The sequence below is a fragment of the Lactuca virosa genome, chromosome 8, assembly GCF_052849685.1.
Source record: "Lactuca virosa cultivar CGN04683 chromosome 8, Lactuca_virosa_CGN04683_v6, whole genome shotgun sequence".
NCBI lineage: Eukaryota > Viridiplantae > Streptophyta > Magnoliopsida > Asterales > Asteraceae > Lactuca > Lactuca virosa.
Window position 1 is genome coordinate 351629185 of NC_136433.1, and position 27250 is coordinate 351656434.

Consider the following 27250-nt stretch of genomic DNA (forward strand, 5'->3'; position numbering starts at 1 on the left):
TTTGGGAGAGTTAGAGTGAAAGAGATTGGAAGAGACTTCTTTTGTGACCTTTTTGAGTGTTTGGCTTCGCAACGCAAGGTTTGTACATCCCGTTAAGTCTCGTTATGATTGTTATATGCCCCTGAGGGTTAAGGAATAATGTTTTATCGAGTAGTTTCATCACTTGCCCTGATTAGGGTTTAGAATTTCCGAACACGTGAAAACTCTAAGTGATACTTTGTATTAAGATTGCGAGTTGTTCAATAAGAACATAATGAAAACCCTAATGTACAAGGGTTAGATGAGTTGACCGGTTTGACTCGTTGACTTTGGTTGACTTTGACTTGGCCAAAAATTGACGGTTTTCACACTATAATGCTAACTTTATGATTCCTTAGTTTATACATCAGGGATATATATTAATCGGGTCCGACAGATAGTAGGATGTGTGCTTTCCGCTTCATTTCCTGTTCCTTGTTTGGTTGTGGGCTTAGAGAAAATGCACCCAGTCTACTATCTATCCGATCTTAGCTATATATATATATTCCATATACACCAAGTAATCATAAGGAGTACTAGGTATAGGTCAGTTTATAGGATACAAATTCAATACATTGTTTTCTAGTACAAAAACATACTTTTCAGATAGAACATTTAGAAAACTAAACTAGAAACATACCAGTAAAGGGTTTAATCCATTTTATTAAACCAGTATAACTTAAAGGACCTTAAGTGGTTAATTCAACAATACCTTAGTTTATACATCAGGGTTATATATAATTAATATCCGATAGGTAGTTGGATGTGTGATTTTCTCCTTATTTCTTGTTCCTTGTTTGGTTGTGGGCTTAGGGCAGATTCACACAATTAACTATCCGTTCGATATTAGATTATATATAGCCAGTATAAACTAAGTGATTATAGAAGGAACTATTGTGGTTACTATTTTTACTAAAGAAAATAAGGGTTTTTATTGAAGAATGTTTTCGTCAAATATAAAGGAACTATTACAGTTAACTCTGTGAGTACCAAGTGAATACACCAGGGTTATATAAAACGAAGACCTAACAAACAATGGGATGTGTGATTTCCGCTTCATTTCCTGTTCCTTGTTTGGTTGTGGGCTTAGGGCAGATTCACACAACCGATTGTTTGTTTACTCTGGGTTTTATATAACTTGTATCCATTTAGTACTCATAGATAGGATTGTAGAGTCATTTTACTTATCTTTCATCATATCAGAAGATATAGGATCTTCTGGAGGAACAGGCGAACCTCTCTAAAAGAACTTACAACTTACTTTACATCACTAAAATACTTATGAACTCACCAGCTTAAATGCTGATCTACCCTTTCAAAATAACTTGTATGCTCAGGAAACTAGTAGACACGTACGCGCATTGGGATTCAGAAGATGAAGTATAGTAGCTTCATGTCTTGTTTTGTTATTTACTTTTGGATTCAATCTTTTATGAATCACTACTTTGTAAACACTTAAATATTAATACAATGGTTGTTTGTTACTATGATTACTATGATACATGTGTTATGATACTAAACATGACGTCCTCCGCCCCCGAACATTTCCGCCCTTCCGGTTTGGGGGTGTGACAGATTGGTATCGGAGCATTGTTTATAGTGAACTAAGTATATCAACCGATAAAAGATATACAACTATAAATGCAATGGGGCCGAAGTGCTCTGGATAATAATATATTTTAAAAATATAACAATACCTTATAAAATTATACATACATGCTAATACATATACACATACTAGAACAACTATCACAAGAAGAACTAACAGAAGTATTTAAAGGTTGAACACTGCGGTCAAACCTGGACAGTTATGTAATTATATCTTGGATCAATATAGCCTGATCAACTATATTCGTTCGAGATGTGACCGACCTGTGCTTGGGAGTGATGTGGTGTTGCAACAGTCTTAAAACTTACCTAACTCTATTCAAGGGATTTCTAGATCAGTACATCAAGTTAGAATACTATGGGAGTATTTTATGATGCTATAACACAACAACAAGTTTAAAACATACCATGATCATTACATTAAAAATACCGTAGGAGTATTTTAGGCACTATAAATAACTTATGTGATAATTTAAAGACCCTTCTGGTAGGTCTATGATTTCGGAGTGTATACTTCCAAGGTTTTATATAATTGATATTGTATAGACTTAGAATTTCTGATCTATGCTTCACTACATGTTCCTTGTTTGGTTGTGGGTTTGGAGTAGGATCACTTATTCGAAGGTCTATTTAATCTTAAATTATATACAACTTGTATACATTGCGCAATTATAGGAGGACCCGGTAAGGATCACCCCATAAAGTTACACTTAATCTCATAGATTCTTTAGACACTTCCATTCTCGTACGACAAAACCGGATAGATGTAACCACTTCCTCATAGCGGTCAGCAGAAGTGTCAAGGAGGAAAAAGAAGAGATTCAACAAGAGTTTTCCAAGAGGTGATTAGCCAGAGGAACTAAAACGTTTTATGCGTCACGCTAATAAATAATTACCTTATTTGAATTAGTGAGCTAGTGATTACACTACTCACGCTATGTGTTAGAATTATTTCTTTTCATGCAACCGGTATCAGTTATTCAATTCACAGAGATTCATTCGAGGATAGCCACTTCTGATTCATAAAGTTTATTTTATATAGACTTCCTTTATGAGTTGTTTCCAGAACCCTATGAAAGTCAGAACCAGATACATTCAGAACTAGGATAACTTAGTCTTTCAGTTTCCAGCTCATATCCACAGATATAGACTTATTTCCATCTGCTCTTTGTATTCTTTTAGCAAAGATACGTCCTCGTAGATCAAACAGGCGCACTACTCCGATAACTCCGACTCAAACTCCACAATTCGATCCTGCTGCCCTCCAAGCAGCGATATCAGCTGCAATGGCAGCTGCTCTATCTCATATCAGCGAATGTGGTACCTTCGGATCTGGTAGCGGTACCCACTTAACAAACCTCGGAGGTACCCACGGACACCCACGGGAGTGTTCGTACAAAGACTTCATGAACTGCAAACCCAAATCCTTTAATGGAAATGGGGGAGTCATTGCTTTGATGCGATGGTTCGAGAAAACAGATTCGGTCTTTGCAATCAGTTCGTGCTCAGAAGGGAGCAAAGTTAAGTTTGATGACTGTACTTTCTCCGACAGAGCCCTGACATGGTGGAATAGCCATGTTAAGTCACTGACCCTATCAGTGGCTAACTCCATAGGTTGGGAAAAACTAAAGGAGTTGATGTTGGAAGAATACTACCCTAGGGGCAAAGTTCAAAAGCTGGAACAAAAGCTATGGGAGCATACCATGGTCGGCTCGGACATAGTAACCTACACTGATAGTTTTAGCGACCTGGCAGCATTGTGTCCAGGGATGATTAACACAGAGAGTAAGAAGATAGAAAGGTATATCTGGGGTTTATCTACCCCAATTCAACGAGATGTACTGTCTTCCAACCCAACTATGTTCGATAGTGGCAAACGCCTGGCCCAGCGACTCATTGACCACGGAGTCCGCCATGGCGTGGTAGCCCCTGTTCCTGAACCATCAAAGGGAGGGGACTATAAACGAAAGTCGGGGAAAATGAGGAAAGAGCGAACAACCTAGGAAACCCCGCAGGACCAACAAAAGGGTTCTATATATGCCGCCTCAACACCTGCCAGTCGGTATGTTGGAACTCTCCCGAAGTGTGATGGGTGTAACTACCACCACACCGAAGTATGTCGGGAAATGTAATGCCTGAACTGCCACAGAAACGGACACACAACCCGGTTCTACAGGGTACCGGCTCAACCGATCTCCCAAGTCCCCGGTGCTGAAGAAAACCAAGTCTGCCATGGTTGTGGTGAGATTGGACACTATAGGAGGGACTGCTCGATAACGAAGAACTCAGGAGCATATGGACAGATTCTGATGATCACCGCAGGAGAATCTACCCCGGAGTCCCTAGCGACCAGCGGTACGTCTTTGGATTATAAATTGCTTTAAAAATTAATTTATATTTATATAAGATTAAAACTTGGGGAATTAACTAAAAGTAATTATAATAACACACTCATCTGAACAAGTCATAACATTCATGAGAGAACAAAAGACCTGTTCAGGGAAGCTAAGATGGCTTAGTATGTACATCAGGGTTGTGCATAGCTAAGATTTTGCAGAATTAGAGAGAGTGATTCCGCCTTACTTCCTGTTCCTTGTTTGGTTGTGGATTTGGGGCAGAGTTACTCAGTCGACTGTCTTATTCATCTTAATTATTCATAACTTGTATGTGTCAGGAGATCATACTGGTACCGAGGAGAATCTTAGTATAAAGTATCCACACTAGTTATCAAAGCACTTTCACTGTATGTACTCGCTTATCGCGGTACGATACATGACAGTGTTAACATCAAGGAGAAAACAGAAAGCACTAGAAAGTCTACACAGAGTACATTGTTGAACACACTAGAGATACACCGTCGTATAACAAACGTTTCTTTCAAATCGGCCTAACTTTTGTTTCGGTAAAGAGTCTGTTGCTATCATTCGTCATGAATTGGTGTGGTCCTCACCATACTAAGTTCATATGTTTCCATCGCCTTGACCGTCAAATTCACGAAACCCTCGTCATTCGTAACGACAGCCCAAACCAGACCTCGTAATCGTCTACCTCGTATTCTAAACCCCGAAGTACTCATGCGCAGAGTATTTTGCCCTCCGAAACCTTGTCGTCATATAATCAGTAGACCTTCCGAGTTACCACTCGTCCAACAGATCAAGTTCAAGCACAGAGGCTAAGGACGAGTACAACCCACCTATCACTAATAAGTGTATACACTACAGTGGTATATAAATATGATTATGCAGATTTAGTATGTGTGTTTCCGCCCTATCTCCTGTTCCTTGTTTGGTTGTGGACCTGGGGCAGAGTCGCACATCCGACCGTCTTACTAATCTTAATTGTATACGACTTGTATACACGAGGTAATGATAGATTGACCGAGTATGAACCCTATCATGGACATTAGGACAAAGTTTCCAGGTCTACGAGTGACTATTCTGCCAAACAGAGGAGCACAACCCCAGTAGTACTGCTAAGAAAGCTAATTTCGGGACGAAATTACATCTAACGGGGGGATGATGTGACAACCCGAAAATTTTTGCCTTGTAAGTCCAGCCATTCAATTCAACCTAGAGTCAGACTCGTTTCTGCTATCAATTAGCATTGTTAAGGATCATTTTAAGGGTTCTAAGCATAGTACAATCAGGTTTTGGGTTTAGGGAAGTGTTAGCCTAGGTTCTTCACTTTGAAATCAAGCCATACACTCCTTCAAGAGGAGTGTACGGCCGTACACATGGGTGTACGGCCGTACACTCAATGTGGTCGTACAACACCTCCTATATATAAGCCATCCCTTCATTTTTATTCATTTCTTCAAACTTCCAAGTCAAGAACTCGAGCTCTCTCTCAACTATCGTCGAGCTTTTTCACCTAGATCTTCAAGAAAGTAAGCATTCCTTACATTGTTAGTTGATTCCTTGCATTAGCTAGTAAAGATCCATGACTCAAAGCCTTTAAACATCATCAAACTCAAGAACATCAAGAGTGTAAGGCCGTACACTCTATCTATGGCCGTACACCCTTGTTAAGACCATAATCTAAGGCTTAAACACTTGCTAGTCACTTGTTACCCCTTAGAACTCTTGAACCCTTAAACCCCTTTGATTTAAGACCCAGAAATGCATCCATCTTAGAGGGTGTACGGCCGTACACACTTGGTGTGGCCGTACATACCTCAAATCCCTCCAAAATGATAGTTTTGCTCATCCTCTTGTTGTGCATGTGCCACACTAACTTCCCCATGGATCAAACACCCTCTTTTGCATGTTTTCCATCAGTGTACGGCCGTACACTCATATGGCCGTACACCCCTTGACCGTACACTCCATGTTGTGGCCTTAAACCCCCTTTGATCAATCGCATGTGATTGTAACACTTAGTCCAAGTGTTTCCTAGTCCCGAAGGGTGTTTTCCTTGCATATTAGTTGTGTAAAACACTAATTTCATCCCTGTATATGCCATGATATATCATTTAGGACTCGTTTGTGTATCGGGAATTCATTCATGGAACTTCTCATCCTTACGCGAATCTACAATTGAATCACCCACATAAGGTGAGTTCATATCCCTATAATCAATCTTTTAAATGTTTTAAATGCTTTTAGGGGGGGGGGAGAGATACAAGTTGAACACAATGAAAATTTTGTAAATGTTTTGTGATAAACATCATTTCAAAGGATTGCTTATGTTTTTAAAGTGATCAAATCATTTCAAAAGCTCTTTTAAAGTTATGTTACTTTATTGTTTATAAAACACCGTTTTTAAAGTACAATCATAACTTAGTAGATAAATGAGTCTTTTCATCAAGTCGGTAACAGTTCAAGTAAACACACTAGTAAACTATAATAGGTACAGTTTAGGAGTTCAAACATACTATAATGAGAAACAGGGAGGAACATACTATACACTATACAAAGAGAACATACAATACATTAGAACAGAGAGAACATACAATACTAATACAAGAATACTATAGCATTAATGTGAGCCACTACTTCACGACTTAGCAATATACTTTCTACGTTGCGTTTTGTAACCATATTCTCCTGGAGGGAGAGCATGAGTTTGTGTATAGATCTATACGGGATTGACACCCCACACCTTGCTGCTAGCTATAGTGGGACTTGCAAGTCTACGGGTGACAAATGTCACATCAGTTTCGGCGCCATTAGGTCGTCGTGGTAAAGCACATGTCATATCAGTATGGTTATAATCACATCACATTTGGACCTTAATTAACAAACTGGATTTAAGGTAGTTAGTGCTTCAGTAGTCACTTTTTACAACATTCCTGAATACTTCCATTATTACAATGGACAAACAGTACAGCCGAGTCTTAGTACATTCAGTAGAATGGGGCCTATAATGCTAACTTTATGATTCCTTAGTTTATACATCAGGGATATATATTAATCGGGTCCGACAGATAGTAGGATGTATGCTTTCCGCTTCATTTCCTGTTCCTTGTTTGGTTGTGGGCTTAAAGCAGACGCACCAAGTCTACTATCTATCCGATCTTAGCTATATATATTCCGTATACACCAAGTAATCATAAGGAGTACCAGGTATAGGTCAGGTTATAGGATACAAATTCAATACATCGTTTTCTAGTACAAAAACATACTTTTTAGATAGAACATTTAGAAAACTAAACTAGAAACTTACCAGTAAAGGGTTTAATCCATTTTATTAAACCAGTATAACTTAAAGGACCTTAAGTGGTTAATTCTATAATACCTTAGTTTATACATCAGGGTTATATATAATTAATATCCGATAGGTAGTTGGATGTGTGATTTCCGCCTTACTTCTTGTTCCTTGTTTGGTTTGGGCTTAGGGCAGATTCACACAATTAACTATCCGTTCGATATTAGATTATATATAGCCAGTATAAACTAAGTGATTATAGAAGGAACTATTGTGGTTACTATTTTTACTAAAGAAAATAAGGGTTTTTCTTAAAGAATGTTTTCATCAGATATAAAGGAACTATTACAGTTAACACCGTGAGTACCAAGTGAATACACTAGGGTTATATAAAACGAAGACCTAACAAACAATGGGAAGTGTGATTTCTGCTTCATTTCTTGTTCCTTGTTTAGTTGTGGGCTTAGGGAAGATTCACACAACCGATTGTTTGTTTACTCTGGGTTTTATATAACTTGTATCCATTTAGTACTCATAGAAAGGATTGTAGAGTCATTTTACTTATCTTTCATCATAGCAGAAGATATAGGATCTTTTGGAGGAACAGGCAAACCTTTCTAAAAGAACTTACAACTTACTTTACATCACTAAAATACTTATGAACTCACCATCTTAAATGCTGATCTACCCTTTCAAAATAACTTGTATTCTCAGGAAACTAGTAGACAGGTATGCGCGCTGGGATTCAGAAGATGAAGTATAGTAGCTTCATGTCTTGTTTTGTTATTTACTTTTGGATTCAATCTTTTGTGAATCACTACTTTGTAAACACTTAAATATTAATACAATGGTTGTTTGTTACTATGATTATTATGATACATGTGTTTTGATACTAAACATGATGTCCTCCACCCCCGAACGTTTCCGCCGTTCCGGTTTGGGGGTGTGACAGCAATGCCTTTTGGTCTTAAAAATGCAGGTGCAACATATCAAAGACTGGTGAACCGGATGTTTAAAGACAAGCTGGGGGACACCATGGAGGTCTACATTGACAACATGGTGGTAAAGTCCATGAAAGATGAAGATCATCTCATGGATCTTAAAGAAGCCTTTGATATTTAGACGAATACAACATGAGTTGAATCCATCTAAATGCCACTTTAGGATGAAGTCGGGAAAGTTCCTTGGGCATATGGTAACCAAGAGAGGAATAGAAGCAAGCCCGGAGCAGATCAAAGCAATCATCGAGCTGAAATCTCCATCTTCAACAAAAGACATCGAAAGGCTAACCGGAAGAGTAGCAGCACTCAACAGGTTCATTTCAAGATCCTCAGAAAGGTGTAAGCCCTTATATGATATATTAAAGAAGAACAAGAAGTTCAAATGGACCGAAAAACACGAAGAAGATTTTCAGGAAATCAAAAGATACTTAAGTTTCGTGCCACTGCTGGTGAAGCCTATAGATAGAGAACCACTTATCCTCTACCTCTCAGTATCCTCAAGTGCGGTAAGTGTTGTCCTAGCCAAGGATCTTAACGGAGACCAACACCCTATCTACTATGTAAGTAAAAGTCTTCTGGATCCTGGAACCAGATATTCTCACCTCGAAAAATTAATTCTGGCATTAGTAACTGCTTCTACTAAATTAAGACATTATTTCGAGACACATACTATACATGTGAAAACTAATTATCCTATTAAGAATGTGATGAGAAAACCAGAGATGTCGGGAAGGATGGCAAAATGGTCAGTGAAGTTAAGCACGTTTGACATCAAATATGAGCCACGATCCGCCATAAAGTCACAAGCATTAGCAGACTTTGTGGCTGACTTTAGTGATGATCTACAAAACGAAGTAGACATTGAAGCTAAACAACTCCTAGAAGCTGAATACTTGGGAAATGGACACTATTCACGGATAGAGCTTCAAACCAAAAAGGAACCGGGCTAGGGATCATACTAAAGTTGCCACAGGGGGACACCCTACCCAGGCAGTTAGTTGCGAATTCGACGCAACCAACAACGAAGCAGAATATGAAGCACTCATCATGGGACTATAATTAGCTAAGGATCTTCAAATCAAGGATCTTCAGGTATTTGTTGATTCTTTATTATTAACCAATCACTTCAATGGATCTTATGTAGTGAAAGGTATAAGATTAGCATTATACCTCGAGATCCTCAAACAATTAGCCTTTGATTTTGAAAACTTTAGCCTAACCCAAGTACCTAGAGAAGAAAACACAGAAGCAGATGCATTAGCCAACTTAGGATCCTATTTAAGGATCCCACCAGTAATGAAGATCCCTATAACCCACATAATAACTCCAGATATAGAAGCCCTTTACGACAAACCTGATGACCCTGAACAACCAATAAGTGTAGCAGCCATCGGAGATCCTGACCCTCAGATCCCTTCTCAAAGGGATCCCGATGAACAGGATCTTCAAAGAAGTCGATGATCATGGATCCAACCCATTATGGAGTATCTCCAAAATGGCACAATCCCAGCAGAAGAAAAAAAGAGAAAGAGCATTCAGAACAAGAGTCACGAGATTCGTAATAATCCAAGGTAAACTCTATAAAAAAATCTATGGAAGGTCCATACCTCAGATGCTTGGAAGATCCTGAAGCTGCAGAAGTCTTAAAGGACATACATGAAGGAGACTGTGGCAATCACACCGGGGGCAGATCCTTATGCTCCAAGGCATTGAGAACAGGATACTACTGGACAACCATGAAGAGAGATTATTTTCTACATGCTCAAAAGTGTGATGCTTGCCAAATACACAACAACATCCTACATCAACCGACAAAACCTCTACATCCTATTATCTCTCCATGGCCATTCATGAAATGGGGAATCGATATATTAGGAAAATTACTAATATCTCTAGGAGGAAAACTCTTCATGTTGGTGATGACTGATTACTTCTCGAAGTGGATCGAAGCTGAAGCCTTCGTTCAGGTTAGAGACAAAGAGGTAGTCTCATTTATTAAACGTAATATCTTGATCAGGTTCGGGATCCCGGCTGAAATCATATGCGAAAATGGATCCCAATTCATAAGCAAGAGGACAAGAGACTTTTGCACGAAGTGGGGAATCAAAATGATAATGTCCACTCCTATCCATCCCCTAGCTAATGGTCGAGCAGAATCTAGCAATAAGATCATAGTAAAAAACTTGAAGAAAAGGCTAGATAAAAAGAAACGAAGATGGGCAGAAGAGCTTCCTTTCGTCCTATGGGCAGATAGGGTTACGTCCAAAGTAGCCACAGGTCAGACCCCCTACTCGTTGGTGTTTGGGACAAAAGAAATGATCCCTACTGAAGTAGTGATCCCGACAACAAGATACTTGCTCCAAAATCAAGAAAACAATGACAGGATCCTGGCACAGGATCTTGACACTGTTGACGAACTCAGAGATCTTGCCAAGATACGCATTGTTTCTCATCAACAAAGGATCATCAAGGCTTACAACAAGAACATAAAAGTCAGAAGATTCCAAATAGGAGACTTGGTACTAAGGAAAACATTCCAAAACACCAAGGATCCTAGTGCAGGTAAATTAGCTCCTAAGTGGGAAGGACCATATCTCATAGATGCTGAAGCAGGAAAACGAACATGTTGGCTAGCAACACTCGAAGGAGACATAACCTAATTAAGTTATCCTAAGAAGGGAATTCTCCCCTATCATCTAATGATTAAGGATCCTCATCATGAAGGATCCTCAAAATTAAGTATCCTCATCGGTATGGATCCTCATTAGTAAGAACCTTATCATCAGAAGTCAACAGCGATCCTAAGTTATTTCCAAAGTTAAGATTTATCCTTAATAAATTCTAAGATTGAAAAGCTTATGAAGCTTGAGGAAAAACTCGAAGACAATCAGGTTCCATCTATCCTTATTACTCTAAGTAAAGTTTAAGGATCCTGAACTTTCTAGGATCCTAAGCAAAAATCGTTTGGTTATCGGAATTCGAGTATACTAAAAATGATTCACTGAAAGAATTTTGTCTCGGGATTGTTTGCAGGAACCAAGTTTTCCGGGATCCTGATTATTTAAGGATCCTATTATCGTAACATTCATGCAGAAAAATAAAGAGAGATATAGAAAAAAAACACAGCCATTGCATTCAAAAGAGGTTGCGCACCAACCCAACCAAAAGATTAATTGTTTTACATTACTAATGAAAACAAAAACTACCTAAACTAATTTCTTACAGGCCTAAACCTTAGCCTGGTCATCATCGGCCGCACCCTTCTTCTCCCCTCCTTCGGTCAGTTGTAGTACAGGATCCTGATTGGCGGTAGCAGGCTTGCCAGTCAATTTGGTCAGTGCCTCGCGCCAACCGTCCACATCCCAGGAACCTGCATTCTCCAGATCCTCCACAAGACAGATCTTGGCCTCCCAAACAGCCACCACAGCGCTGACATTCACATCAGAGATCACTTCCACCATCTCGAACAAGTGCTCCTCCTCCTTTTCAGCCTTCTCCTTGCTGACCAACTCCACTCTCCTCAATAGATCCTCGTTGGTCTCTTTCCACATCCTCGCCTGTCCCTGAAGGGCTTGTTCAGCCCTCTCCGCTCGGATCCTCAGATTAGAGGAAACATGATCAGAGACCTAAAACAAAGACATAGTGAGTCAGTAAAAGATGGAATAAAAGATGGAATAAAAGATGGAACGAGAATAAAACCAACACTTACAGCTTGGGAGAAAGAGACCAATTTCTGGAGCGCTTCCTCAGCCCCAAGGCTCTCCAAAGATAGACCTGCAGACTCAACAATTTTCCTTTTTCGGGATCACGGGGTCTTCACTGTCAATTCAATGATCGATCTTTTAGGAGGAAGAGAAGATCAGCACTTCTCCTTTTTCACCATCAGCTGATCCTTCGACATGGATGTGTCAAGATCAGCGAGTGTGAAGCGAGCGCTGGAGCGAGTGAATTTGGATCCTATATAAATATATAACAAAAGATCATTAAGAAACTTCATCACAAGCGAAAGGAATCAAGGATCCTTACCTGTCGACATGAGGTTAGTGGCAGAAGAGCTTTCTTGCAGAGTGGCTTAATCAAATCGAAAGGATCTCTCAGCTTCAGATAGGGCCAAGAACTTCTCGATCTTCTCTTCAGATTCCTCAGCAACAATGAAGAACTCTTCGAATTTGAAAGCTGCAAAAAAGCAAACAAAATAAGAAGATGTGAATTCCAGGATCCTTATATTAATATAAAAGAATACTACCCTTCTTGACCCAGGCATCCGGCAGCAGATCCCCATTAGGAACAGAGTCACGTCTCACAAAAATGTATTTTTCTTTCCAAGCTCCGTCATTATGTTTGGTTTTTAGGACTAGAGGAGATCTGTGGGTTTGGACTTTGATGAGAAAGTGAGAATTCCCGAAGTTTGTGAGATCATACATGCAGGCCAGTTCAGAAAGACCTATATCAAGGCCTTTTGACTGTTTTACTTGGTCAATCCAGTATAGGATCCTCCAAACAATCGACATGGCCTGAATGTATGAGACGCCAGTCACCCTGAAGAATTCAGAGACGATCCTAGGGAATGGGTATTTCAAACCCAGCGAGAAGGGGTATTCGAGGAAGCACACCCAGGTAGAAGAAACAAAGTCAGGCTGGATGAGAGGGTCGAAGGGCCTAAAAATAGCTTTAGGAGGGAAGACTCCATTGAGTCTCAAAGACTCAATATCATCATCGCTGAAGGAAAACGTCTCCTCGTATGAGAGAATCCCTTGGTCAACGAAGTCGTCTTCAGGGAGAGCTAAGATGCTTTTGCGAAAAACGGCCATTTTTCTAACCATGATAGAAGAAGTAAAAACATAGAAGAAAAAAAGATAATTACCTTCTAATAAATCGCCGGTAATCGAAAGATAGCAAGGGAGAGTGAATAAAATCATGAGACAAACCATCTCTATTTATACAAAATCAAGAGCTGATTTGACCGCTGGGTAACAGCTAGTAATCCATCAGTTAGAATTTGAATTATTCTAACCGTTGAGGGTTAAAATTTAAAAATTACTATTATCTCTTTTCATTTATTTACTTTAAGTTATTCTTTCAATATTATCGAAACTAACTCACACATTTTCAGGAATAACTTGGGGGCAATTGTTAGGGCCAGGATCCTCAAAGCATTCAGGATCCTCAAACATCATCAGATATTCAGGATCCTCAACTATCTCAGGATCCCGACTATTACCGTTATTATTTACTAACATTTATAACGGTTATATTTCATTCTTAACTAACACATCTGCAGAAATAATCAAGAGAAGACTTATTCTCAACAGAGTTTTGTCTCAACCATGCTAAAGACCCGGAATAACTAGTCAATCAACGTTCACAAAGCTGGTCATAGAGGATCCCGGGAATATCGGACATCTTGTTAGCTAGATTAGACTATAAATTTACACATGTATCTCACACACGACACACTCTACTGACACTTAGCTTACTCTACGAACTTTTTCACTTGTTCTTACTGAAATACTCATTGTAATCGTCATTTTATATCAATAAAATCATCAAGGCAGGTTATCGTTATCACCTCCCAAGGTTTTGTGTCGGAGATCCTAGCAAGGATCAAGGGTTTTCCTTGTAAACAATCGTGTCATTCTCTTTACCTTTTTCTATTGCACAATTCGAACATCACAGCCTCTCATTCAAGTTGGTTGATTTATATTTGTATAATTTTTTACCAAAACAATTGTGTATTCTTGAACAGTGAAAGATTATGGCTCTTCATGTCTCCTTAAACTATCATTTTTGCAGTCGTCCAATGTCTTCCTAACCCATTCAGGAACTGTAGATTGGTTTCATGGTTGCTTCTGACGGTACCGACATTTGAGATTTTAGTGATTATGAGGTTGAATCTTTTCAAGGAGTCATCAAGAGTTTCACCAGATAGAGCTTTGAAGTTGGTGAACTCGTTGAGAGCTGTAGTGAGCTTCTTGTATTGGGCTTGTTTAGAACCGTGGTAGAGATTTTTTAGTGCATCCAAAATCTCTTTGGCAGATTCATAGTTGATGATGATGTCAAAGTTGTCTGGAGCAACGCCACATGAAATTTCATAGAAGGCAATTGCATCTTTCTCCATATTTTCGAGATCATCGGTGGTAGGTCTGTTCATCGTCGTCGGACCAGCTCCAAGTCTTGCTTAAGTGTCATCAGTTGCAATGGGAGTGAGAATAGAGACATGAGGTCCTTCTTCTACATATCTCTAAACATATCTTCCGAGTCTCTTTAAATATCTTTCCATTCTTTGGGACTAATGATGATATTCAATTGCAACAAGTATTGGAGCTCTATTAGAACCTCCAACACTGTTTGAAATGTTTAAAGAATTAGCTTGTGCCATTTTGTAACATCCCAAAAATACGGTCCAAAAATTTCGTTTTTAATTATTAAGTAAAACATAGTTATCAAAATCATTCCATCCAAAAACATAAGTCATAGTATCAAATCAGAGTATCATATCAAAACACATGTCAATATATCAGAGTAAAACATCCCACGCTAAATAAAATGGTGTGTACACTGCAGTCATCCCGAGCTCTTCCCCTTGCTACCGGAAGTACCTAAAACCAAAACTAAAAACTGTAAGCACGAAGCTTAGTGAGTCTCCCCAAACTACCACATACCATACACATAATCACATAATCACATAATAACATAACATGGGCCTTGATGGCCCCGCCCGGCATTGGACCGAAATCCGGCATCGGGCCCCGCACGGCATCGGACGGAAATCCGGTATACATATAACATATCAACAAATACATATAAACATAATCACATAACATAAACATATAAACATTATTCGGGCCCCGCCCGGCATCGGACCGAAATTCGGAAACATATAACATAACATATAAACATTCCTCGGGCTTTCCCCGACATCGGACTGAAGTCCGGAACATATAACAATCACATGCAAGCACGAAGACATCAAGCATACAAACATTCCTCGGGCTTTCCCCGACATCGGACCGAAGTCCGGAAACATATAAACCTACATCGGGCACTGCCCAACATCGGACCTTGGTCCGGAACATACTAGCATACATACACGGGCTGACATTGATGCCTTCGACCCGTTCATACAGGAGGAAACTCACCTTAATGTCGTGTGAATAGCTGAAATTGCTCTGCTCCGCACCCGGCTCTACTCACACCCTATACATAACAACCTCTTAGTTATCATTCCATACTCAAAACCCCCTTCATGGGTCAACCTTGGTCAAAGTCAAAATCAAAGTCAACATTCTAGGTTGACTCAACTCACCGAATTGGTCCATCAACTCGCCAAGTTCCATAAATCATAAACCCTGAAATCACGATCCAACCCGTCGAGTTCTTTCATGAACTTGTCGAGTTTCTCCTATCAACAGAATCGGGACACCCCAACCCAACTCGTCGAGTTCCTCCATGAAATCGTCGAGTTCTTCAGTCTGTTAAGCTTTCTTAATGTATTAAGCCATTATTCCTTCGAATCTGAGTCCCATATTCCATATCTAGGTTGAAAACATTCCTAGGAAGGTAAAGTTTCCAACTTTACCCGTTAAGACCCATCCTAGAAGAAATGAGTCCTAACCCTAACTCAAAATGGCTTAGATCCAACTCCAAAAGCCATTAAAACTTCAATATAAGGCATACAAACTGAGATCCAGACCCTAGACACTACATAAACACGTAAAGTCTCTGACTTTCTCCCCATGCATGGCCTTTTGGAGCTTAAAAGGCCAAAATGACATCCTAGAGCTTGCATGGGGCTTCAATGGCCATAAAGTTTGCACCTTTATGCCATGAAAGCCTTTTAAGGTCCTAGATCTGGAGGTTTACTCACTTGGGACGTCCATTTCCCAAGGATCATGCTAGTTGGACCAAAAACCCAATAAAAGTGATAGAGAAGAGATCCAAGTAATCATTAAGCAAGTTTGACACTTGCTTACCAGAAAATGCTAAGAATGAAATGAAGTTGTTGGATCTATAATCTCCTTCTTGAGTCCTCAAGCTTCTCCTTCTTCCACAAGCTTCATACACACAAGATTTCTCTCAAAAATGACTCACAAGCTCACACAATGCATTAGGGTTTCGAGATCTAGGGTTTGGGACTTGGAGGCTGGAAATGAGACTGGCATGAGGGGATTAAGATGATTAAATAGGGTGTAAAACCCCGAAATTAGGGTTTCACCCCTGCCAGCCTACTCGTCGAGTTGAGGGCTCTCAACTCGTCGAGTAGGTCACTTAAACCCGCGTCTCATCTAATCTCTACTTGACGAGTTTGGGGCCTCCAACTCGTCGAGTTGCTCTGTAAAAATGAACAATTATAATTTAAATACATACCAGGAACCAGGCGTTACAATTCTCCCCCACTTGTCTCAGACTTCGTCCTCGAAGTCTGTTGTCTCAAATATCTTTGGATAATGCTCTCTCATCTCCTCCTCTAGCTCCCAAGTCCATTCTGGCCCCTTGTGGTGCATCCACTGCACCTTTACCAGCTGCACAACCTTGTTCCTCAAGTTTTTTGTCTTCTGATCTAGAATCGTAACGGGTCTCTCAATGTAGTTCAGGCGTTCGTCCACCTGAATATCCTCTAAGGGCACAACTACGGAGTCATCCACTAAGCACTTCCGCAACTGGGAGATATGAAAGGTGTTGTCGATCTGGCTGAGCTCTACTGGAAGATCTAAACGATAAGTAACCCGGCCCACCCGATCCAAAACCCTGAATGGACCGATGTACCTGGGACCCAGCTTGCCCCGCTTCCTGAACTGGATGACACCTTTCCAAGGTGACACCTTCAGGAGAACCATGTCGCCCACCTGAAACTGCAAGTCTAACCGTCACTTGTCGGCATAGCTTTTCTGCCGACTCTGAGCAGTTTGAAGCCTACTCCGGACCTGCTGAATCTTCTCAGTGGTCTTGAGTACCACCTTGGTACTCCCCATGACTCTCTGACCGACCTCGCCCCAACATATTGGGGTCCTGCACTTCCTCCCGTAGAGCATCTCGAAGGGAGGTTTATCTATTCTAGCGTGGTAGTTGTTGTTATACGAAAATTCCGCTAACGAAAGATACGTATCCCAACTACCTCCAAAATGCAATACGCACGCAAGCAACATGTCCTCTAGAGTCTGAATCGTCCTCTCACTCTGTCCGTCAGTCTGAGGGTGGAAAGCGGTACTAAAGTGAAGACGAGTACCCATCTCGTAATGGAACCGCTTCCAAAATATGGAAGTGAAACGAACATCTCGGTCTGACACAACCGAAACCGGCACTCCATGACGTGCCACCGCCTCACGTACGTAGATCTCGGCTAGCTTCTCAACCGATATACTATCCTGGATCGGGATGAAATGAGCACTCTTGGTCAACCGATCCACGATGACCCATATCGAATCTACTCCATGTTCGGTCCTGGGAAGCTTCGTGATGAAATCCATAGTGATATCTTCCCATTTCCGCACGGGAATATAGTATAGAGATGAAGAGATCTCATATTGATAAGTTCAGAATTGGTACATAAACATGAAGTGGAACTCTCTATTTATAGAGGTCCAAAACTTATAAGGAAATGTTAAACAATTATAAATTGACTGACTTCGATGACACAGAAGGGTACACCGGATAATACTAAGTTTACACACATCGTCAGTAAAGATCACTTGTTACAATCTTCATGTTCACAGGTGTCTTCGGGTCTTCATCTCGTCTTCGGGCTCCAAAAGATGACAAACAGTCTTCAGCAGAATCCTCTCCGGTTCACAAAGGCATTGGAGTCTTCGGGTCCTTCTTAGCTGTCGAGGGTCAATTTCTTGTATCAACAATACCATATAGGGTCAAAACCCGTCTCACATCCTTTCTTGCTAATTCTTGCATTGCCTTGAACAATTTTTGTTTTTCAACTTGTGGATATGTCTACGATTTGATAAATGTAGCATAATCAGATATATCACATTATTTAGGTAATACTCATGCTTGTATTGGTTTAAATTCACTTTAAACAGAAAATCGGGTGTTATTCAATGTTATAATATCATTGAATATCAACGATTGATTAATAACATTTATATCATTTTTGGACCCGGCAACACCAAAGTGTGCATGCCAAAATCATAGATATTGTGACACCATTGCTACCGGTATAACTGTAGGGATTCGATGATCACATCATGTGAATTGACACTGTCATCTATTTGGACTGTTTTCCCAAGCCCAATGTAGAGAATCAATGCTTCAAAGCAATACTGGAAACCGTGTGCTACTTTATATGCCACAAACAATTGTTCAACATTGCTTCTAGTAGGCCTCGACAAATATATTTTTCCATAAAGCTCGATAACGTATTCACAAAAATCATTCTCTTAGACATCTCCCAATATTCATTTTTAGCGACATTAGTGATGTCGTATGCCAAAAGCCAAATTGCAGTTATACACTTTTGTATTATAGTAAAACCATGTCTGCTTATGGCATCCAGTTTGAAATGAAAGAAATCGTAATTCGTCATTAAATCGTTAATTATAGTAAGAATAATTGTCTACTCAGACGGAACTATTCAAATCGTCGTACAAACAATCATATACAAAGTAATCACATATCAGAAAATTGTGTGCAAATTTATGATCTTTGTATATTACACTTCTAATCCTTCTAACATCTACACTTTTTGCTTCTTGATCAAGAAAGATACTTGCCACTTGAAAGAATGTGGTGAAAAATATTTCATTTTTTAATGGTGATGCAGTTGAAGAAAAACCATTCTTTCAATTGTTTTATAGAATGTTTATGGGAATAAAAGAACGAAATGTTTGTGTTAAAAGTCTATAAAATTTAAGAGTATTTATAAGGTTAATTTAAACATAAAAACAAGTTAAAGAATCAAATAAATGCCAAACAGTTAGATTTTTTGCTTGACTTTCCGTGAGACACTGGTTGAGGCCACACACCTCCATGCTAAGACTCCATCACGCGATAAAGGGTTGGTTGTCATGGCTCGTGGTAATCACCATGACAAGGGAGTGGTATGTATACTGGAAAGCCTAATGCTTATCTCGGTCTTAATTTCTTTCTTATCATCTTATGATCTACTTGTCATAACACTTGAATCTGCCAACAAACTTAACAATTACAAGTTACAACTTCCCTAAAACAAATATGTATATACTATTTTGAGTTTACCAAAAATACGATAGCCTGAAAATGAAAATCGTAAGGCATCACGTGTTCGTTTTCACCATTTACACTCGACAAAGCTCAGAAATAAAAGCAAGACATCGAGACCCACTTACCGAAAAATAAAAATCTTATTACAAATCGCCATGTCTAAATTCTATTCATAAGAGACTTCACCTCTTTAAGTATACGAGGATAGTGGTAGAAAAGCGAAGAGTATTTCCCCATCAAGTCCATCACGTGTCCACCTATTACCACCAGAAAGATTATTACACGGACTCCCTCCAATCACAAGATCAAACCCTCCAAAACACCCAATCCACTTCTCTAACTTATCAACTGTCACATCTTTAACATCCGACACGTGTATCAAATTCTCTTTTTGGTTTGTTTGTTCCCACCAACCCCGAAGAATCTTCCTACAAACCACAGACTTCTCAACCGAAACCACATTCTTCATCCGAATCCCAAGCCTGTGTAAAGCAACTTCGGCCCCACCAATCCCGGAGAAAAGCGAAAGAACATTCATTCCGTTAGGGTACAACTTCTTTAACACAGACAAATGGTAAGCAACTGTATCAACCTAATCACAACAAATTCGTTAATCCATAATCAACATATTAATTAAACATGATTACTAAAATTATAATATCGAAAAAGTTAACCTGAAAAGCATTCCCGAGGCCTTTGAATCTTTCGGCTGTGCTTTCTCCACGTGTATGGTAGATCGGGAACCCCATGATTAACTCGATCTCATCAGGCTCAAGTGGCGCCACCTTCGTCTTCCCTGTCCAAACCATGTTCCATTTCTTGCATTGATTGATAACGAATTTCTTCACTTGTTCAGAAGGCTCGCACTCGCACTCACCTTTGGGATTCGAATTCGAATTTTCTAGGGCTAATTTGATACGATTCGTGAGTTTGGCGCTTCCTCTACATGTAAGTATGCAATTCAATTGTTCTCTTTTGTCCCATGAAGGCCACCATTGTTTAGTAGAAGGAAGAGCTTCGGAAAGTGTGCGAGGGGGAAGCGGTTGAATTGGGGATCTGTTTGTTAACGGAAGGTTATGGATGTAACCTCGCTTTCTAGCTGCTGCACAGAAGAATTTTGAATCGACGAATTCAGGTTCGATTTCGTAGAGATTACGCTTGATTTCGTTCCATGAACCTTTTGGCGTGAAAGCGACATTCTCGAAGTAAAAATATGGTGGACCAATGGCTGCATCGGGAATCGTTCTGTGAATATTATGAAATGGTTCGTATGGAATTCCAAATCCTGTCATTGGATTAGGAAGGTGAAGGACGTGTTCATCTTCACCTTCATCGTTTCTTTTTCTTTTTGGTTTTTTTTCGAGATTTTTTCTTTTCATCCAGAAAATCTCTTTACGAGACTTCTTCTTGTTTTTTGGACGTGAGCAGGATCCAAATGCACTGGCGTCAGATTCTTCATCGGCTTCTTTTGATATATGAGCAGCAGTAATGAAATCTATGAGCTCTGATAGTTGTACATCTCTTCCTACAAGTTTAACGACAATTTCATTTTTATGATCCTATTTATATAGAATGAACACATGTAAGTAATCCTAGTGTATTGTATTTATAGGTTTTGAGAAGACAATATAATCACCACATCTGGTAATAGCAGCAGAAGCTTCTTCACATGAGTAGCCCATATCAATTAGGCACACCAATGGATCATCCTTTTCAACAGATTCATTAATGTCTTCCTGGAAAACATGGAAGAAGCTAGTGATTACATAATATAGTTCTCTTTTGAATAAATAAAATGTTAAGAAAACAGGATCACTAAGTTCATAAGTTATCTACACAAAACGAAAGGAGGACTTACATCACTACAATTGTCATCAAGATCTGAGAAGTCAGTATCTAAATCGATTTCAGGCTTCAAACATGGATCACTGAGTTCGTGTTCATGGTGGGGAATCTCATCAAGAGTCTGCAACAATTTAATATGAGAAAAATTGGGAGGAAAAAAAGGTTATTAAGTCAAAAAAGAAACATCTATGTATAGCTGTCCACATTAAGTGCTTAACTCATTAAGCTCATTAAGTCAAAAAGAAAACAGGGTCTTGGAACATATCCATGTAACCATATTACAGAAAGAACAAAAGCAAAACTCACAGAATACGTGAGTAATGTGTCTAGTATGGAATCACTATCGTTTTCTCCTGAAAATGAAAGAAGATTATAATTATGATATACAAAAGAAAAAAACATGAACATAGATGGAATTCAATGACGCATTATTACCAATTTCTGCTATGACTTTGGTCACTATTGCTTCACAAAATCCCATTTCTATAAACTCAAGTAGCTTAGAGGAATGATTACTAGAAGAACATGACTGCATTAATCAAATAAAGAAAATACAATTAATTTTATCGAAGCTATTTGTAACCCACTTCACAAATCACAATCACATCTCATGTGTGACATGGTGTTAATTATATGGAATTATAAACTACCTCCCCGAATTCGAATTTGGATAAAACATTTCTGTTAGTACTCATAGATGATGATGATGATGATGATGATGATATATTAGCTATCTCCAGCTCATCATCAGTATTCCAATCAATGTTGTGGCTTCCTCCAGATGAAGAAATGTCATCCTGCATAAAAGTAATAAATGTTACAAGCTGAGTTTCTTAAATAGTATATGTGCATTTTGGCTATTTCCAAATATAAAAGTAAATGTTTAGATTTGTTAGGTTTAGTTTGTTAATAGTATTTCCCTCGATTTTAGACGCTATGTTTTGTGGGTCCCATCTTTACTTTCTTTTTGGCATAACTTCATCTTTGATAGGACCCACCAAATAGCTAATGAAGCCCTAGATTTGAACATCTGTTGTTATCAAGTTCGATAAAAAGGCTCTGAATATTATCATTCGAAGAATCAAGAGCAAATCAATATATCAACTTACCATTTGCACACAAGTTGCAGGATATTTGACTCTGCAGCAGATGATAATCTTTTAAATAAATCCGAATCTATGTCAGAACAGGGAATAACGAAGCTCTATTAATGAAATAATAATATCTCATTCAACGAAATAACACGAACGAATTACATTATCAGTTAATTCATCACCAAATCTAGGGCTCAAAAGTAGAATAATCAAAAATTTGTCCCAATATGCATTGCTCTGTTATACAGTACAAGTATTCAATGCACAAAAGCATCATACCACCATTAAAATGCACAGCTCAAAACCAATATACATAATGTTAATATATTCACCAAGTATTTCGGAGTGGATATCATCTCGTATGTTATCGTTCTACTATACAGGTAAGTCATGCATAATGAGAATCATTTGTGATTTCTCTCAGGCTCCTAGGATTTAAGCATTTCCTTCCTTGTTATGTGAAGAGTAAACGATGACATTTCAAGTTCAGAAGCTAAGGAAGTAACGCAATGCACCAAGCAACCAAGTAGATCAATATGAAACTCTTCGATTTCATGAACTAATTTATGTATCAGTTGAAAACGAAACCTAAGATTAAACAAGAACAAATGAAATTGCAAATCGTTTAAGTGATTTTTGAGCTAAAATTTCAATGTACGTATTATTCTACTGTTTACCAAAGATGTAATCGGAATGAATCAGTCATGAAATACGCTGTCAAAGCTACCTTCTCCAAGAGGCTATAAAAGGTAACTTGGGGCTGGGGCTGGGGCTGCTTGCATAATGAGAGAATCCCGAGAATGACGTATGATGAAATCTTTCTTAACACAGCTGTAATTAAGCATTTTATGTTTTTGACAAATTTTCAAAACTGGTCCCTATGGTTTCTAAAAAGTCATTTTTAAGGACAACATTGAAAAACAATATATTGATGGTCATCATGGTTTAATGTTATTGCATGATTAGTCCTTTAATCTATACCGCTAATAGCTAACAGTTAAATTAGGGATGACAAACTCGAATACAATATGTATCTTTTTTTAAATTAACAAACGAAAGTTATTATATGTGACATGTCTCATACGTAAGAAACGTACATAAAGTTAAACACAAAAACATAAAAAAAATTACGGTGAAACATAGACAAACTCGAATTTAAACAGACAAATTTATAAAAAAAAAACATGTGCTTTTTTAAAAAAAAATTAACGAAAGAAAGTTTTAAATTAAAGTCGAAACGCTAACCATCTACGATTATAACAACAAATATATAAAAATAAACACGTAAAAATAGTTTTTTTTAGGTTAACGAATGTAAGTTATTAATAAAAATCAAATTACATATAATACAGGGTTAAACACAAAAATTTAGAAAATAGAGGGGTGAAAGTAACATTTTTCAAAGTTCAAAGTGAAGGGTTCAAAGTGATATTTAACAAAAGTAAAAGGGTGGAAAAGTCACAAACTTATAAACATAAAATATAAAAAAAATTACATAAATGGTTCCTATGGTTTACCCATAGTCACAAACTCAGTCTTTGCTATTTGAAAAGACCAAAATATCATCACACTAACGGGTGAACAGTAATAACGTGGGCAGAAAGGGTCATTCACGTAAGTTTTGGAAACCATAAGGACCATGTTCATCAAAAAAAAATAACAAAGACTAAGTTTGTGATCTTTTTTAAACCACAGGGACCATTTTAATAGTTTTGTCTTAATTTTATTGCATGATTTTTTTGGAAACGTCAAATGATTAAACGGAAGCCTACTCGCATATTTCAACGAGCACCTTTACAGGGCAAACCCAGCCCCCATAGGAGTTTCCAGGAAAAATTTCCTCACATGTGGCACAAGTTTAAGAGGCAACCAAATTGGATTTTGCAGGGATTGAACTCCCGACCTCTGACCCCACGTGGGTATTAAACCTGGTACCTCTTCCCAGCTAGGCTGGAAGTCATTGGTTTATTGCATGATTTAGTACTTTAATCTATACCTTTAATAACTAACAGTTAAATTAATGATGACTATAGGCGGGTTCCAACCTAATTTGAGAGGAACCAAAAACCGAAGCTGGAACCAACAATTATTTGATTAATGGGACTGGGACCGAACCGGTCACATTGGTTCATGAATTTTTGGAACCGGTCCGGAACCATCGGAACCGAGTACTTGATTTCGTTATTTATTTAGATTCATTATTACAAAAAAGATTGCAATTCATAAAAGAAGATTATTACTTCGTTGCCATACATGTTACAAACAAACGTAAGTAATCAATTTACGTTGTGGGTTAATTGATGCGCCAATCGTATAAGCATAATGTAGACCTTTCGACCATTTAGTGTTTGCTAATTGCTACGAATTTTGTAACACTTTTTTGGCAATATCAGTTAGGTTGAAGTAGATTTATTTAAGATTTTAAAACAGAGTAACATAATTATACAAAATCTTTTTAAAGATGTGTTGCAACGATAACTTAACCAGTATTTTTATAAAGTATAAGAAGTTTACTTGAAAGTTATAAACAAACAAGGAAAAGAGCAGTGTTTTTTTTAATAAAAGTTCTAATATTTTTGGTTAATTTACGAAATAGTCTCATATTATTATATTTTCACAAAAAAAAAGTCATAGAAACCAGCTAAGGTTATGTTTGGCGGACTAGCTGAAAAGCTAGCTGCTAGCTGAAAAGCTGATATCTGAAAAGCTAGCTGTTAAATAAAAAGCTAGCTGATAAAAAATAACGTTTGGAAAAACTAGTTGAAAAGCTAGTTGAAATATATATAAAATTACATAAAACGACATGTAAGAGTATGTGTTTCTATAATTAATTAAAAGGTGTATTTGGAAAATTTTAAAAAAGCTCCAAAAAAGTTAGTCTAAGTAGCTTTTCAAAAAGCTAGCTTATAAGCTATTTTTTGGCTTACCAAACACAACAACATAAAAAAACTCGAAAAATAAGATAGTTTATCAGCTAGCTGTGGCACGCCAAACACAGCCTAATTGTCTAATTGGTCGTGGATTTTTGACGTCGCCAAAAGCAATATTTGTCCCAGCGCTATACTTATACTTGTAATTGATAAATAATCATTAGTTGGGAGTTAGAATAATTGTATTATTAAGATAATATTTTAATCCAATCAAAATATATAATAACTTAATCTTTTTAAATAAAAAACAAGTGAAATGTCCGTTGAAAACTCAGTAAAATTAATATAAAAGTAAAAAATTACAATCAATAACAAAAATTTAGAATAAAAATAATTTTGGTTAATAAATATTTTATAAAATTTAATTTCTTATATATTTACATTGTATATTTACATTGTATAAAAGTTATATGAAAATGAATATAATTTTTAATATTTTTGTTATTAATAAAAGCTTGATTTTCCAACTACTTTCATCCTGACTTCCCCTTTTAAATTGTGTTACTCACAACGACCGTTTGATTTTCACTTCACCCCCCCCCCCCCCCTAAAAAAACATTTAAAATACTCATACTGTGAATTCTAAATAACTAATAAAATCATAAAACTATAAATAGAGAATTGATAAACATAATGAGTGGTTTTGTATTATAGTATACATTTAAAAATAAAATAAGATAAAGAAAACTGGTTTTAGACTAAACTACAAATTTAGTTTACGTAGTTACTAAAAAAGTATGGATAAGGTCCAAATTTTTTTGAACTTGTATGGACAGTCTAAAAAGATATTTTTTTGTGGTTATGGTCCATGTCAAATTTAAAAAGGCTATATTGCACTTTTAATTTCTTTTTTACATTATTTTTATGTTTTTTGAATATTAGATAATTAAAAAGACAAAATGAATTCTATCCACCCCACGAGCTCTCTATCATTATTTTTCCTCTACAACTTAAACCGCTCACATTCACCTTTACAAACACTAAAAATACACAAAAAAAAATTGAGAAGCACATACACACATATTTAATAATTAAATAGACGTTTAATAGTTGCTAATTGGGTCAGAGTTGATTAGATTAAAAGTTATGACTGAATTAACTTTTGACTAAAACTTATTGTTTGATTTATATCTAAGTAACTATGCAAAATGACTTTATTATCCTCAAACAATTTTTTTTATAATAATTTACCATTTAACTTATAACATTACATTTTTTATAAAAACATTCAACATGAAGTAAAAATAAAGAAATTAAAGATTTACAACTTTTGTGTAGACCACTGGCTTGATATACACATACAATTTTACCATGGATGATTTCATCACAACATTCCCTGTTCTGTACATAAATGATGATTTCATCAATTTGAGTATTTTAAACCATATTTTTTTTTGTAAAACAATTTTGCTTTACAAGAATTGTACAAAAACTAAAATGATTGAAACTTATTACATAAAACCGATCTTAAAATCTTCCAAACAAAAAAACTACAAAATACTAGTTAGCTTACATTCCACCATTGTTAAGGCAAAGTTCATCAATTTACAAGGACACAATCACCATAACCTTCTCGATTAATGTTCATCTTCTTCCTCATGCAATCCTAATCTCACCATACATATATATGTGATTGAGATTTTTAAAGAGGGAATTGAAAGCCACAACTTCTCCCTATCATCAAACTATATATACAGACACAAAAGAAAAGGAGAGAAGAATGAGGTTGTGATCGATCGAGAACATGAAGAAGGGGGGGGGGGGGGCGATTGACCTAGTAATGTATTGTCGATGAATAGAAAAAGGTGTGGATTTGTGAGATTATGAGAAAAGAGAATGGAGGTGTCACTACAAGAAATGTTAGCAATAACAGCAACGCCAAGCAATAGCGGCGACATGTAATTGACGCGTTACATGT

General features: G+C 37.6%; 2 protein-coding genes and 1 long non-coding RNA gene across 3 annotated transcripts; 2 read left to right on the top strand and 1 right to left on the bottom strand.

The window, feature by feature from the left end:
* The first annotated feature begins 10387 nt into the window (after positions 1 to 10387).
* LOC145131884 (uncharacterized) lies at positions 10388 to 11200 on the top strand. Its single transcript, XM_079066527.1, has 2 exons — positions 10388 to 10792; positions 11120 to 11200. Exons 1-2 carry the CDS (start codon positions 10388 to 10390, stop codon positions 11198 to 11200), a joined length of 486 nt encoding a protein of 161 aa, XP_078922653.1.
* An 8252-nt stretch (positions 11201 to 19452) lies between these two features.
* On the bottom strand, positions 19453 to 23190 carry LOC145134675 (DNA (cytosine-5)-methyltransferase DRM2-like). Its single transcript, XM_079069524.1, has 9 exons — positions 23080 to 23190; positions 22418 to 22484; positions 21959 to 22105; positions 21744 to 21837; positions 21615 to 21661; positions 21322 to 21429; positions 21100 to 21199; positions 20138 to 20988; positions 19453 to 20055 (listed from the first exon to the last, which is right to left on the bottom strand). The coding sequence occupies exons 2-9, from the start codon at positions 22418 to 22420 to the stop codon at positions 19654 to 19656; spliced, it is 1752 nt and encodes a 583-aa protein (XP_078925650.1). The 5' UTR covers positions 22421 to 22484; positions 23080 to 23190; the 3' UTR covers positions 19453 to 19653.
* LOC145134677 (uncharacterized) lies at positions 20544 to 21592 on the top strand. Its single transcript, XR_013719265.1, has 3 exons — positions 20544 to 20727; positions 20892 to 20976; positions 21076 to 21592. It is a non-coding gene; the product is annotated as an uncharacterized LOC145134677 (long non-coding RNA).
* Positions 23191 to 27250: the final 4060 nt, after the last annotated feature.